Source organism: Calliphora vicina, chromosome 3 (assembly GCF_958450345.1).
Source record: "Calliphora vicina chromosome 3, idCalVici1.1, whole genome shotgun sequence".
Taxonomy (NCBI): domain Eukaryota; kingdom Metazoa; phylum Arthropoda; class Insecta; order Diptera; family Calliphoridae; genus Calliphora; species Calliphora vicina.
Genome location: NC_088782.1, coordinates 6,139,384 through 6,156,815, shown reverse-complemented (window position 1 = coordinate 6,156,815; position 17,432 = coordinate 6,139,384). Strand labels below are relative to the sequence as shown.

The following is a 17,432-nucleotide window of genomic DNA, read 5'->3' as shown; positions in this document are numbered from 1 at the left end:
TTGTTCGGCAGGCAAATAAATTTAGCCAAACGAAAAACAGTTGGACACAAAGCTCTCTCAAATAAACGACAAAAATTTAATAAAGCGGAAGTTTTTTCCAAACGATATTAAATATCAAACTTTTTTCTACACACAAAAAAACACACATATTTAGATAAATTTTATTAAAAATAAATTTTAATTATTAAGTGCAATATATAAATAAATAATATAAAAATTTACTTGAATTAATAAGAATAAACCACATCATAGAACTTTTTTTTAAAACTATAAAAAAAGATTTGCCTAATGTTAAATGAAAAAGAAATTTTCCATCGTCTACTTCGGTCGGTATCTGTAGACAATAATCGTTTTAATTAGGAAGAAGGAACCAACAAAAAAAGAAACAAATTTACTTTTTTGTAACATGTTTTAAATTGTTTATTATATAATACGAAGTACAACAAATGTATATTGGCATGGTGGTGTTGTCTATTATTAATAAAAGTTCTATTATAATTATTTTGAATGATTAGAGAATCGGAAAAAGTAAAAAAATAACATTGTATTAACACAGATATGTTTGGATTATGTGCGATAAATCAATAACTACATGGAAGATGTGTTTCAAGCACAATTTTCATAGGGCATTAAAAGCAATATAAGACAAACAACAGCAGACACAGTAGTTTTAAATGTATATATATGCAGATATATATGTATATAATACATATGACTGTTGTGTACTTATGTAGATATTAATACATGCAAGAACAGCCAAAGCAAATGTCAAATCAACAGTATTAATTGTATACCAACTAAGCAAAGTCAAACCAACTCCGCATACCAAACCATCTCAACTAATCACATCCTATCCCAACCTAGTCGGTGTGCCTGTCTGTCTTCTATCTCTTTGCCCGATTTTAATAACTTCATATTAGTCAGTCAGTCACTCAACTATGGCCACTGCCAATCCTATAAGTAGTAGTTGCCAAAGCATTACCACCGTTAGTTTGGGCAATGTTGCGGTTGCAACTAGTACTGCAGGCGGAAGTTTACGTACGGGCAATGGTAACGGAAATACCACCCATTATGTCATGGGCACCGGCAGTCTGGGACGTTTAAAATATCACAACAAACACAAAAGTCTAGACGCCAGCGATGAAGAGTTGGAATATTCTCAGGTAAGACATACACAACAACATTAATATGAACTCATTTCAATAATTGTTTTTTTAGAGCAACGACTTTTGCTTCTTAAGGGTGGTTAATTCAATACGTCATTTTCTCCCCCTCACCCGCTCCCTCTACCTCTTTCATGTTCAGTGTTTCAGATACTGCTTATAAGGTGTCACACCTGATTGAACAATGATTTTATGTTAATTTGACATACACAGAAAGAGTTTATACACAGATACACACACAGCTAGACACACATGTAAATATATTTAAGTATAGCAGCAACATATGTCAATAGAGCGATGGTATGGGCTTTAACTTATGATGACATTAAAGACTGAGTGGTTATTATTATTATTACTAAACTCTCTATAATCCAATTAGCTGCTCAGCGGTATTGATAGATAATCTTAAATAAGTTTCAATTTATTTAATGAGATGCGATGTTATAAAATCATATTAATTGTGGTAATTAGCTAAGGTTATTGGCATCATACCTAAACCAATTAATACTACATATGGGCTCAAATAAGACAGAAACGTTGGCTTACTACATTTTCAATTAACACATGTTGTTAATTGTAATTTACATTACATTAACGTTACATGTAAGTAACGATGGTGTTATAGACTTTTAAAAAAACAACTAAATTTAGCATAATTGTATTTAAAGAAAAATATTGAGTGTATAAATTAAAAATGCGAGATTTTTAAAAATGTTTAGCTTTGAAACATTTGTACAATATAAATTTTTTCAAAGTGTTGGTCATCTTTTGAGGCCAAGAACGAATCAAGCCAATATCAGTTATTTCGTTCCAAAGTGATGCGTGTCCCAGAGATACGCTTCGTCAAAACAAATAATAGTTCGACGGGGCAAGGTCTGGACTACAAAGCGGGTGAGGCGAAAATTCCCAACCACTTCTTTTTAAATAGCTTTTAAGAGGTATTGCTAAATGTGGCCGAGCGTTGTCATGATGGAATATTACAATGCTCGCTTCAAACGAATCAGTTTCGTTCGGTGCAGATTTCCTGTGATAGTCTGGCCAGATTTCAACAGCTCATAGAAGATAGGACCCTTTTGGTCCCTCCAAATACAGAGCATAACCTTAACGCCATGTATATTTGGCTTTGATGACGATACGGCTAGTTGACCGGGCTTCATATACAATTTCTTACGTTTCAAGTTATCGTAATGACTCCATTTTTATCGGTGCAAAAATGATTTTCTTTTATAGCGTTCAAGAAGCATTCCCGCACAAAATTGGACAATTTCGAGGCAAAAAAAAACTTTGTTGTTTACACTTTAAAATGACATATAAGTTATTAAAGACAAAGCTAGCATGAGCAAATCGTATTCATTAAATAACATAGTACGTCCTTCACAGAGAAAACAGATTCGTGATAGCAACCGAATTTGTTGACATTCGAATGATTCGGTTGCGCACATAGAATTTTTCAGTTCTAAAAAGAGAAAGTCAGTTGATAAAGAAGAATTTAAGTTGAGGCAACCAAACTTTAGTTATCCCTTACAGAATATTGTAGCCACAACTGTATAATTCGGTCACTAAGACAGAATCATTCGATTGGCAACAAATTCGGTTGCTATCATGAATCTGTTTTCTCTGTGTTGTGAATTTTATTATATACTTTATATGATAGGATTTGCTTCTGAACATTAAAGTTATTTGCGGTTAGATATTCTGGACCGATTCACATAAATACTGACAATAGTTAAAACAAGTAAGAGAGCTATATTCGGCTGTGCCGAATCTTATATACCGTACACCAATTTATGCTTCAAAATACTAATTGTAAAAATGTTCTAAATTTATTAGTGAAATAAAATTTATGAAAAAAAAATTAGTTTGTCAAAAAAAAAATCGGGTTAAAACATATTTTTCCCGATTTTGACCCATTGTAGGTCCAAATTACTATAGCCTTGTATAACATCGTTGCAATGGATTTTGAAACATATGTATATCATTAGATATCCATAATGTCTATATTAATGACTTAGTAATCCAGACATAGATTTGTGAGTCGATATATTGATGTATCAAGATCACAGAAGCCCGTACAATAACTATGATTATATCTTAAGGCAACATATAGGGAATGTCCATCCTTTTATTTTATTTCCAATTTTAATGGAAAATGTTTTGTAGAAAATTTACGCCAAAACTGCTATTTAAATGAATTTCACTGAAGATAACAATATTTTTTAGACCATTTCTTGATAAATCTTTAATTTTAGTAAAATATATTTTTTAATTTAGAAGTTTTTTATATCTAGATTCTACTATAACTCGAAAAATACGTAATACTGAGCATTTTACAAATAATTTATGGATTCATATAAAAATCCCATGAATAAATTTGTTCAGCTTAATTTGAATTTGGAACCATAGTGACACTAAGAGAAATGACATGATTACGATATTATTGCTGCAATTTTACTATATTCTATGCAATTCATACATGTTAAGAAATGCTATTGTTTGGAAAAAGTAGTAGAAATACTACTATTTTAAAAAAGTAGTAGAAATACTACTATTTTAGGAAAGAAGTAGAAAAACAGGCAAATGCCGGTATAACGAACGATATGTTGTCAGGCCCATTCGTTAAATTGAAAAATTCGTTATATCGAGATGATTTTTTTTTTTAATTTTGGTCAACTTTTTCTATTTTGGAATTTAACTAAACCTATGTCGTTTTGATCCCTAGGTTGGATGAGCTGTGTGACATTAAGAGGCAAGAATATCGTTCAAATTTGTATATCTTTAGTAGTTTTTACTAATTGTTCTTCTGGAGGACGGCTTGGTGTATTTTCCACGATTAATAAAGCCTTCATTGTAAGGGATTTCGATTCTGAAAATGATCAACCTGTAGAAAATTAAACTCGGACAAACATTAAAAAAAACAGATTTTGAAGATTCCACTTAATTTGTGTAAAGATAATTTACAGAAAAAACTTAGTCACGATAAAATGTTTGTTTTTATTTTCTTCAAAATACATGTTGAGAATTTTGTTATTCCATATTTCATTCATTCATCTAAATTTTTAGTTTTTCGTTCAATGAAATTCTTCTACGGTTTTCCATATTTAATTCACGTGAATTATAGCCTGTTTCAAAATATCGAATGAAAGATTTCGTTCGCATTCTAAGCGGAAGAAATCTGATTTTGGATTCCTTAACTTCATGTTAATGTGAACGAATCAGTTTTCTTTTACTTAGAATGCGAACGAAATCTTTCATTCGATATTATGAAAACAAGCAATTAAAACCACTATAGAAAAAAAGACAGCACCTATTATTAAAGAAAGTAACCATTGAAAACGGTACTGTAACGACTTATTTTCTTATTTTAACATTCATTACTACATTTGTTTTTTATACTTTCTGTTCGTTATATTGAGCGTACAATTTTCGAAATATTCGCTATATAATGTTGTCAATGTTAAAAATTTGTTGGTTTGTTTGATTTTTTTTTTGTTTTTTCTCATCATTCGTTATATCGAGCATACAATTTTTGAAACGTTCGTTATATAAGGTGGTCAATGTTACGAATTTGACCGTGCGTTAAATCGGATCTTTAAAGTGAGATTCGTTATACCGAGATTTGCCTGTACTACTTTTTTTAAAAAAAGTAGTAGAAATACCACTATTTTTAAAAAAGTTGTAGAAATACTATTATTTTAGAAAAAGTGTAAAAATACTACTTTTTAAAAAAAATTAGTAGAAATTCTACTTTATTTTAAAAAAGTTTTAGAAATATTACTTTTTTTAAAAAGTTGTAGAAATACTAATATTTTTTACTATTTTAAAAATGTAGTAGAAATACTACCATATTTTAAAAAGTAGTAGAAATTCTATGTAGTAGAAGTACTACCATTTTAAAAAAGTAGTTGAAATACTACTATTTTTAAAAAAGTAGTAGTACTAAAGTAGTAGAATGTATTTTTCAAAAACGTAGTAGAAATATAATTTTCTAAAAAGTAGTAGAAAGACAACATTTTTAAAAAAGTAGTAGAAATACAACTTTTTTAAAAAAGTAGTAGAAATACAACTTTTAAAAAAAGTAGTAGAAATACTATTTTAAAAAAGTAGTAGAAATACTACTATTTTTTAAAAAGTAGTAGAAATACATACTACTATTTTTTAAAAAGTAGTAGAAATACTACTATTTTAGAAAAGGAGTAGAAATACTACTTTTTAAAAAAAATTAATAGAAATTCTACTTTTATTTAAAAAAGTTTTAGAAATATTACTTTTTTAAAAAGTAGTAGAAATATTACTAAATGCCGATTAAACCAATCAGGGTCTTCATTTTGCATGAGTATCTATGGAAATTTATACCGAAAGTGCCAATAAACACATTTTTACTTGGGGTTCAAATGTGCATAGAGCAATAAAATGAATTAATCTTTTATTTTCGCTTTTACTCTTTGTTCGTTTTTATTTATTTTATTACATGCATTTGACCGTGACTGTGGTATATAATTTGGCCTTAAACAACGCGATTACTACTGGCCATCATTGTTGTAGCCCAATGTGTATGAATGAACATGAATCCATATATTTATTTAGAATATTTTCTATAATTTGCTGACGCATACTTCGTGATTTAAATAGATAATATTTTAGTTTAAAACGACAGAAGTAATAATGCAAATAATTAGAGTAACTCATTTAAATAACAAACCACAATAAATACACAAACCTAGGAGGTAGTATTGAAAATTAACTGAAATTGAATAAATTTTAATTCGAACTAAAAGCCAACTCGACACTGCTTTATCAATTATTCAAACAAATCTAATCATGTTGTTATTTGACATGAATCATCACTAAAATAATAACAAATTTAGAGTAAAAATCAAAAGTATCATTTGCATATTTATCAAAAAATGCGGCTATTCCCTTCCCTTCCTTTTGCTCATTTAAGAAATGCAAATAATATTTCCATCAGTTCAAAATTGCTGAGCCAAACTTTCAAATGTTTTTACTCTGCAAAATTCTCAACGAAAGTATAAGTTAAACATGTTTTCCAACTTGTAGCAATTCACAATTACCAGCACTTTAAGCAAATGAAGAAGAAAAAAAAAACACATTTATGATCTTAATAGACACAATTTAAGGATAACATGTCAAGTGCCTCCAGTTATTTGTTTTAAGATTCTTTAGCTTTGAAGCACACACAAAACAAATTTATAATGAGTTCTAAATACTTAATGACCATCACAACCAAGTACTGCACACTAAATGCGAACATAGATACAAGTACAACATGACCCAAGAAAGATGAGTGGGGTTTGCACACAAACGCCTTAAGGAATTTTGTTGGAAACAAATGCAAAATATTCAAATAACTATGTACTCATAATCACAAGTAACTAATGTATATTTATTTTCTCTGCTATTTTATAGTTGTCACAGTCGACCCATATTCTGGGGCGAGTCAAGTCCGAACGCTTTCTGGCATCTAAAGTGGATGAAGATCGTCGACGTCGCACAATAATTGTGGAAAAGAAAAATGATTCGTTTGGCTTTACACTGCAGAGTTATGGCATACATTACAAAAAAGATCAGGAGGTGGAAATGATTACCTATGTGGATTATGTGGAATACGATGGACCAGCTTATAGAGCCGGCATGAGAGAAGGCGATGTTATACTCTCGATTAATGGCCGTGACATGGAGAAAGCCGATCATAAGACTTTAGTCGACTACATCAAGAGTTGTGATACTCGCATGAGAATGGTTGTACTCTACGAGGACTGTGTGCGCAAGGTATTTTCTGTTGTTGCTTTAATTTCTATAACAATTCATTTATCTATTTATTAAATTTCCTTCTAGGTTGAACTACATATGCGTTACATACAATTGCAAAATATGTTGCAAAATAAAATGAATGAATTGGAAAAGATATGCATACGAGAAAGAGAGCTTTTGGAAGGCAAGTGGAAAACACACAGCTTGCCAGCACGCAAGAAAGCCACAACTTCGCCCACAGATGGTACAGAAACTGGCAATTCTCCCACAGATGCTGAATTGAATTTACCGTATTACCGTTCAACACTCTCCACCGAAGACGTAACTAATATTGCACGTCAAACACAGCAGACAATAATACCACCACCAGCTCAGTTTATGTTGTCGTATCACTATTTTGATCCTCACTATCGTTATGTGATGAAACCTTCCACATCGACCAACAGTAGCGGAGATTGTTTTGTAACAATTGGTGAACCCTTGACTAGGGCAGAATCGGGAGACACTACAACAGCACCGGCCACATCAACACACTTTAGCAGTCAAAGACGTGCCAGCAATTCACAGCCACCGGCACCTCCACCACGAACTTGTGAAAAACATAAACCACCAAATAAGCCACAGCAGCAGCAGCAGCAACAACAACCACACCAGCATCAAGCGCACAAACAGGATTTAAATAGTGTCCACAAATCCTCCAAGACGGGCAAACATTGTCATGGTCATTCCTGCAATCCTTGCATAGACTTTAGATGGAAATCAGCCGAAAAATCAGCAGCAGCTGCCGCAGCGGCTGGTAATGGCGATAATGTTAGCTTGGATGCCTATGATCTGGCCAGTCCATGTTGCGATACACATTGTGTGCCATCTCGGCGACGCACTCGCCACCATCACAAAGAACACACACACAAGCACAAACATCGAGATCGTGATCGAGAGCATGAAGCCAAGGAAAGACCACCACGACCGAAGTCACAGTCACATGTGAGTTCGGGGACAACCAGACACCATCATCACCATCATGTCACTGCGGATGCTGGCCAACATCAACACCACTATTACGAACATCAACAACAGCAGCAGCAGCAACAACAACAGCCAGCACAGCACCACCATCATCAAAAGTCACACGGCTGTGATTCTCATACTGGCAGTATACGATCACGTTACTTTGATATTGCCTCGGGTCTGGCTAGTCGTTGCAGTTTGCACTCGTGTACATCGAGCGAGTTTGCACCAGCCGATTCGGCCTCATATACCACTTCCATTAGCACCGATACTCTTTTCTACGATCCAAACAGCGAAAATCCAGCAACTTCTCGCCAACATTCCACCAAATCTAGGCAATCTTGTCAACAACAGCAGCAGCCACAGCAACAACAGCCGCAGCAGGCACAACAGCAACCACAAGGCTATCACCATTCACATCATCAGCATCAACATCACCAACCACAACAGCCACAGCAGGCATCTCAACAGCAGCAGCAGCAACAACAACAGCAGTACATGCAACATGCAATGTATCAGCAACGATATCACATAACCGCAACACAGGTCCAACCAGCTCAAATTTATCCAAACTCCGCTTATGTGCACAAACCAAAATCATGGGATAATCTAACGGCCGCCAATATTGGTGCCTATGGCTACGGTTACGGCTATCTGGACACAGTGGCTGTGAAACCCGTGGTTAACTTACAAATAGCCCAACAACGTCATTCTATACCACGCAAAAATCCCTATGGACGCTATTCAACTTACACCGATGTTGAGAACTATGCGCCACCACCCACAGAATTCGTGGAGCAGGTAACCACCACAACCACGACAATTACAGCCAAATCAACCGAGGAACTTATAGCCACTTCCCATAGTGGTTGCGATTGCATGACACCCAAACAACATCAGCAGGCCATTAAACTTGCTCAATTGCAACTCAATCAAAATCAACAAGCTTCTCAGCACAACAACTGTCAAATGGGCTACTATTCGCATTTGGCACAACCGAAAATTGATGCTACCACTTCTACAGCCGCACAAAATGCGCCCTCCAATGCCAGTGCCAGTGCAGTTAATGCTGCGACCAATGCCAATGCTGCAGTTGGTACGAGTACCACTGCCAATGCCAGTGGTTCGAATGTGGCAACTGTCACCGAAGTAACACGTTTGTAGGTAACGCTGGTTTAGGCCAATAACTGCAATTGGCCTAAATGACAATGCCACATGAAGAACGAACATTAAGTGCAGTGCATTTACAATTAACAATGATCTCAAATATTTCTAAATAAGCCAAAGAATTTATGACCAAAACTCCAAAGAGAGTCATGCTTAAATTAAATACATGTAGTTTAGAATATTAATAATAATGTGAACTGCATAAGAATTTATATAATTTGAAGAATTATTAGGTTTTTTTTTATTATTTTTAATTCAATTACACACAGAGAAAACAGATTCGTAGTATCAACCGGATTTGTTGCCAATCGAATAATTCGGTGGCACACATTGAATTTTTCGGTTCTATCAACAGACAGTCAGTTGATAAAGAAGAATTTCGGTTGAAGCAACCAAACTTTTGTTACCACTTCTAAAATTTTGTAGCCACAACTGTAAAATTCGGTCACTAAGGAAAAATCATTCCATTGGCAACAAATTCGGTTGCTATCACGAATCTCTGTGTACATATTCCAATTAACTATCAGCTGTATTCATTCATAAAAGAATGAACTTTGAACAACCAGTACTTAAGTTGTTTGTGTGTAAATTATCATGAAAAATGTGTTCACTTGTTGGTCAGAGTTTGTTCTTTTTGGAGAATAAGGCCATATATGAACTTTCCCTCAGAGTTAAAAATAAATAACATGCCCTTAAATTTGTTATTATTAGAGATCGTTTCTTAGTCTAGTGTGAAAACGGGGAATTACACACTAGACTGCAAAGTGATCGTGCACATAATGAAATGTCAAACTTAGCCTGTAATGTTTTGACAACCCACTTTACTTGTCGGAAATTCATAAATGATTGTATTTTTCTGAAAATAACGAGTCTATAATAACACTTTATATTCCTAGTGAATCAGACTATGAATTAGGTCTGTGTTATTTATAGGTAAATTACCGATCATGTTCGCCCTTTGTTGGCTATGAGTGCTGACCACTATAAAACGTCATACAATATCATCGATGCACCCACGATCGCAAAAGATAACACAGGTCAACTTTAGAAAAAGGCTACATAGATTTGTGTCATCATGGCTACCTAAGTACAATAATGGTAAAATTTTAAAATTTACAATGGATAGATTTTTTTTAAAAAAAATTTTATGATAACTCCAAAATCGTTAGTCCGATGTTATTAAAATTAACTTAGAAAAGTTGGTTTTTATATTGCGTTTCAATCGTCTCAATAGTTTCGGAGTTATAAAAACAAATTGAAGTAAAAACTATATTTGATATTTTGCTATTTTTTATTTTTTCACTTACTTTTTTTCGCTGTCAATTTTGCCGAAATAACAGTTGATTTAAAAAAGATATTTTAAAAAGCTAACGTGATTAAAAAAAATAATTAATTTGTTAGACCAAGGATAAGTTTTGTCTGGAATAGTGTGTTTTTTCTGTCTTACTCTTTATTATACAGGGTTGTAATTAAAAACGGAATTACACCCAGAGAAAAAATATGTACTTGTACATGTTTACCACAACTATAGTCTTTAACTATATTATGGTCACTGTAATTATGATTACGGTAACAATAATATGATTGTAGCAATCATATATATGATTATAGTAAACAAATAAATGCTTATTGCAATCATATTCATGGTGTATCATATATAAGATTGCTACAATTATCTGAATGTTATCTTAAACATATTATGGTTACCGCAATCATATACATAATCACGGTGACCATAATATTGTTATAAAACTTGTATATATTTTTAAATTGTTATGATAAACTTATCACTCATTCATGATGCAAATATTAAGAAATAATCGAAATTGGTACTTATTTCTAGAAGTTGCGATCTTTAAATACGTTTCCCTACCTAAGGCTTTAATTTTAATATTTAATTTCAGATGTCAACAAATGCGTTAGGTTTAAAAAAAGCAAGTAAGAGAGCTATATTCGGCTGTGCCGAATCTTATATACCCTTCACCAAATTATACTTTAAAATAAATTTTTTTAAATATTTTTAGGTAAACAAAATTTAATTGTTTTTCAAATTTTTTTTAATTTTTTTTAAAAAAAGCTTTTTCCAAATTTTTTAAAATTTTTTTTTGGAAAAAAAATTTATGAAAAAAAATTCGGGTTAAAAAATATTTTTACCGATTTTGACCCATTGTAGGTTCAACTTACTATAGCCTTATCTACATCGTTGAAATGGACTTTGAAATATCTATCATTAGATATCCATATTGTCTATATTAATGACTTAATAATCCAGATATAGATCAAAAATAGGTCAAAAATCGAGGTTGTCCCGGTTTTTTGCTCATATCTCCGTTATTTATGGACCGATTTTGCTGATTTGAAATAGCAAACTTCTCGAAAGCATGTCTGACAGAATTATTGAAGATTTGGATCCCGAAGATATCTGGAGTCTTCAGAAAATTGATTTCAACAGAAAGACAGACGGACAGACGGACATGGCTTAATCGACTCCGCTATCTATAAGGATCCAGAATATACATATATACTTTATAGGGTCGGAAATGAAAAATGTAGAAATTACAAACGGAATGACAAACTTATATATACCCTTCTCACGAAGGTGAAGGGTATAAAAATATCAATTTTCTATTTTAGTCAAATTTGACCCAAAGATCGATTTTTAATTCAACAAAATTTTCGAGAACTCCAACAGCTTCAATATGTAGCTAAATTTTCCCTGTAGTAAGATTACGTTAAATGTTATTTAGACCAGTGGTCGGCATAATGATAGCCCTGATTATAATAACGTGTTATGCTCATTCTTTCTCAGTTGTAATCTGACCAGCTATTGGTCAGATATTTTCTGATATTGGTGATATTTTCTACTTAATTGAGAAATTTTATGAACATCGTTGACATTCGTATTGCCCCTGGTGGCCAAGAGTGCCAAACACAGGTTTAGATTTAACTCGTTTTATACTTGGTTAAGAACTAAACTTTCTTTATAAAAGTTACATTGGAATATAATTGAAAAATTTTGAAATTTTAGATTTTTTTTTAATTCAATATCTATATAAGTTAAATACTAATATTATTTAGAATTGTTATAAATACATATGTGTATGAGAATTTATTTTTAAAACTAAACAAAATATATAAGTAGATTAATTTTATGGTAGTTTTTTTTCTATATTCGAAAAAAAAACATTGCAGGAAGTAAAAACTTATTTTTTTTAGTTTATGCAACATAAAACCAAAATATTAAATATAACCGTCTATATTCATTAACTTATACATCGATTCATTAAAATGTAGGTCCATATAAATAACATTAAAATATATTCAATGTATTAAGTATCAACGCTAAAGTCTTGTCAACTATGCCAAACTTATAAAACGATTTTTTTTTTTGAAACAAAATATTTGTTGTCTTTAATTATTAAAAATATACTTAGTAGTATTTAAGTGAAATGAAAAAAAAACATCTTAGTAACTTAACATGTCTTTTAAAAATGAAATTATAAAATGCTGAATACTTGTAGGTCTAGGATACTTATATATTATTGAAATACTGAAAGTTTAAGGAATGGCTAAATTAAACAATTTTATAATTTTATGTTACAGTTAAGACTGAAAGGTTTAATTAAAATTTAAAGGCATTTGAAAATATGCTAATAGTATTAGTACATATTTAAATTAAAATTTATTTCATTTCAAAATAAAATAAGAGAAATTAAATAAATTATACATCAATTGTGATATATCAAGCACATTAGATAAGATAAGGGTCTGAAACATAAAATTAGTGTATTTTGTATCTTAAAATTAATATAACATTTTAGATAAATATTGACCCAACAAAAAAAAAAACCAAATATTTTTTAGCAGCTTAATATTTAATTTCTTAATACTATAAACTTAAATTAAATTTATAAAAAATCACTTAATGAAATTTTAAAAAACAATTCAAATTGTTATATTCGGCTATGCCGAATCTTATATATCCTTCATCTTAATAGAGAAAACCAGCATTTGTATGAAAGTATTGGGTATATGACTTAAAAATGGGGAATTTACAATAGAGTACATATCTACATATCTGTAATTTATTCTCACTTAGTTAATGAACATTATAGTCATAAAGAAACGTATGTAGAGCGGAAACTAGAAAAACCACTTAGGTTTCTGGCAACTGAGTTAGGTCTTTGACAGGAGAGTTTCCGATCTATGATTATAGTGTAAACAATATAGTTTTTTTTTGCTACGAAAATGTCGAATTTTGTACCAACAAAGCGTCATATGCGGATAACTTCCCGCATATCACGTTTTGTTCTTTAATTTGAAAAAAATTAACGCTGAAGCACACCGATTGCTCATCAAAGCTTATGGGGAATATGTTCCATGGTTAAGAAGTGGAAGATCGCCCAGGTCAGCCAAAAAAAGTTAGAAGACCAAAAATTTAACGCAATACTCCATGAAAATTGTTGTCAAACTCAACAAGAGCTTGCAAAATCATTGGGAGCAACTCAAGCAGCAATTGCAAAACGTTTGCGAGCAGCAGGATTCATTCAAAAGCTGGGAATTTGGGTATCATATGAATGGAAGCCGAGAGACCATGAAATATGATTTAGCATTTCCGAAATGATGTTTGCACCGAATTATTACTTGCTATGAAAAATGGTTCCATTACGATAACCCGAAGCGTAAGAGATCGTATGTGAAGCCAGGCCAATCAGCCGAAACGGCACCAAAGGCAAATATCCATGGCGCTAAGGTAATGTTCTGTATTTGGTGGGAGCAAAATGTTTCCTATCTAATATGAGCTGCTGAGATCTGGCCAGACCAACACAGTGAACTTGTACCGAACGCAACTCATTCGTTTGAAGCGAGAATTTGTCGAAAAACTCCCAGAATATGTAATACCTATTAACAACTATTCAAATAGAATGAATTGATTGGGAAGTTTTCCCTCACCCTCTTTAAAGTACAGACCTTGCCCCGTCCGACTACTACTTGTTTCGATCGAAGCAAAACGCTTCATTTTGAACAGATTCGCTTGATTCGTTCTTGGCCTCAAAAGATGAGCAGTTCTTTTGGCTCGGAATGCATATATTGCCACAAAGATGACAAAAGCTCAATGGACAAATTATATTGTACAAATGTTTCCAAATAAAAGATAAAAATTTAAAAAATCCCACATTTTTAAGTCTTACCCTCAATACTTTTATGGAAATTTTGCTTCATAGGAAAGGCCTATGAAATATCATTAACTTGATATGTCATGAATTCCTCCAAAGAGCACAGAAAAAAAAACAAGTTTTTTACCTTGGTTCTTCCGATTTTTACCATATTCGGTAAACACATAACCTTGAGAGTCCTTTGGATATTTCCATTTATATTTCGAAAAACTCGTGATTTTATTTAGGTTTTGTATTTTTGTAAAAGTCAAGAAAATTTTAATTTTATTAAAAAAATTTAATTTTTTATTTTTTTGGTAAAAAAAAATTTATGCCAAAATTTTTTTTTCAAAATTTAATTTTTATATTTTTTTAAATTTGTTAGTTAAAAAAATTAGTTTTTGGTTGAAAAAAAAAATTCAGGTTAAAAAATATTTTTCCAGATTTTGAACCATTGTAGGTCCGTCTTTGGCCTTATATACGCCATTGCAAAGGTCTTTGAAATATCTATCATTAGATGTCCATTTTGTCTATATTAATGACTTGTAATCCAATTATGGATAAAAAAATAGGTAAAAAATCAAGGTTGTCCTTATTTTTACCTTGTGGGCCTATTGTCACGATTTTAAATACCACCAAGCCGGCAATAGTCAACATCAGTTACAAAATATACGAATACATATCGCTCATTTGCTGCAACAACGTCATAATTCAAAAACAGTTGTTTCGAGAAAAACGGCTTTGAATGTTTTATGACATTTTACTATTTCTTAAATAAATTTTCAACAGATCATGCGATTTCTGAAATAAAACCTGATTTAAATAGTAGATATTAATATCTTTCTAATCTGTATTTAACCCAAATTTTTACTTGTCAAATATACCAGAAAACATGAATTTTAATTTTGACGTTTACAACAAAAAAAAAAACACTCTCGTACAAAAAATAATAGACTTTTTTTTTAAACTGATAAAACTATATGAAAGACTAAAGAACGGCGCATATTTTATATTACTCAGTTCAAAACACCCGGATTTTGAGTTATGACGTTGTTGCAGCAAATGAGCGATATGTTAATATTTTTAAAAATTAAAAAAGAGAGTTTTCGAAATTGGAAAAAATATGAATCAAAAGTATGATCAAAATCAGAAGACCCAAGGTCAATTCTTTTCTTATGTGTGATGGAATTAATGGTATATATTGCCTATGTACACAAATTAGCAGCTGAAATATAGCCAAATAAAATGTAAATTGAAAACCACGACCGCCCACTCAGAAAGTATTTCTGACAAATTCGAATGTTTTTATTTCTTTACGTTGGGAACCTTTATGAGCTGATTTTGTGGATTTTCAATACCGTGTTTATATCTAGGTAGTATATTTAGGAACATACGGATATAGCGATTTACTTTAATGGGATCCCAAATGAAATTGGTGAAGGATATATCAAAAAAATATCGTATCATTAGCAGTATGTACTTAAATAGTTTAGAGTAGAAATTACCATGTATGTAAAATTATTTAAAACTAATTATACCTATTTATTATTAATAAATAAATAAACCAAAAATAGTATATTGTATTTTGAAGCTGTGCATATTAAAAATTTAGTCAAACATAAAATAAATATTTAAAATAATAAACTACATAAATGTGTTCATTAGTTGAAAATAAAACCAGTGTTTTAATTATCACCAAAGCATAAGAAAATGCAATTTTTAAATACCATTTTAACCAGCCTCAATTTAACGTTATTTACTGTCAACAATGGCAACCAACACACATTTGCTAACTGTCACTGAGCCAAGTGTTGCCACATTCACTAACTAAATGGTAGCAAAAAGCGCCATCTGTGTTATAATGAGGGCAAATGTCAGATGGAAGTAAAAAAAAAAATCAATAAACCACCCTTCGTTAGAAAATGTTAAGGGAAAACTCAATATATTTGACTGCACGTAGACGTAAGAACGTAAAAATTCATTAAAAAATATTAAATATCACTTAGAAAAATTAGTGTAGAATACTTGAAAATTCCCTCAAAGTGTTATTTAAGTGCCATTTTATAATTTTTATTACAAAAATCTTATGAAAATCCCAGCTACAAGCTGATAAAACGAAAAAATACAACCGGCAAAATAATTTCCAATAAGCATATGCCAATTTCTGCTTCAGTTTTACTTACCATCATCATCATCATCATCACTCAACCTCAGTGAGTTTGTTAAACAAGAAGAAAAAGGCAAATAAAAAAAAAGAAGGAAGGAAAATATTTCAACAAAAAGAAAAAATAAAAAGAAAATACACATACGACCGACGAGTATACAATATTGTATATACTATGCTGCTGCATGTTGTTCTTAGCTAGTTGCCACATAAAGGGAAGGAAGTTTAATCATGAAATAAATTTAAAAAAAAATACTATTTATTTGAAAAATATTAGTAATAAATTCAAGTGAAGTGTAATAAAGTGCAGTAAAAAAGAAAGCGTTAGCAAACCAAACCAAACAAAAATCAACCATATAAAAGTGATTCCCCTAAACGAATAAAATTCATTCTATTCTACACATTTTTTGGGTTTAAATTCGATTTTTATGTTTTATTATTTATTCTATCCCAACAACGAGTAAAAAAAATACAAAATAAAAAATTATTAAGAAAACGCATTGGTTTCGTGTATTAATTAAAACAAATGAAAAAATAATAAAAAAAAAAGTTTTTAAATTTAAACTAAATAAATACATATATCAACAAAGTAGTAAAGCAGAAACACTTTTTTTACAAGAAAAAAACCTTAAAAAAATGTAGTGTTTTTTATATGAAACAAAAAAAAAACAACAACTCAACTCAACTCAATAAAACTGCCCGTTTTTTCTTCAACAGTCAAACATAGACACACACACACATACTAACACAAAAAGCCACGCACACACATACAAGAACAACAACAACAGTATACATTTTGTCAATCACATCTACAAAAAACAAAGAAAGGAGTCGGAGTCGGAGTAATCGAGCGAATAAACAACCAAATTGCAACCAAGTTGATGGGTGGCTCCTGTCAATGTTTGGAGTTGGATTTTACAACAATGTGTTTTATTTTTTAAAACCAAAACAACTTTAAAATAAAAGAAAAATTAACTTAACCAGCTAATTACAACAAAAACACAA

General features: G+C 31.3%; 1 protein-coding gene across 1 annotated transcript; it reads left to right on the top strand.

Annotated features, from left to right (window-relative positions):
* The first annotated feature begins 938 nt into the window (after positions 1-938).
* ssp6 (short spindle 6) lies at positions 939-9,104 on the top strand. The gene is made up of 3 exons (XM_065503987.1): positions 939-1,163; positions 6,588-6,950; positions 7,017-9,104. The coding sequence occupies exons 1-3, from the start codon at positions 939-941 to the stop codon at positions 9,102-9,104; spliced, it is 2,676 nt and encodes an 891-aa protein (XP_065360059.1).
* The last annotated feature ends 8,328 nt before the right edge of the window (positions 9,105-17,432 follow it).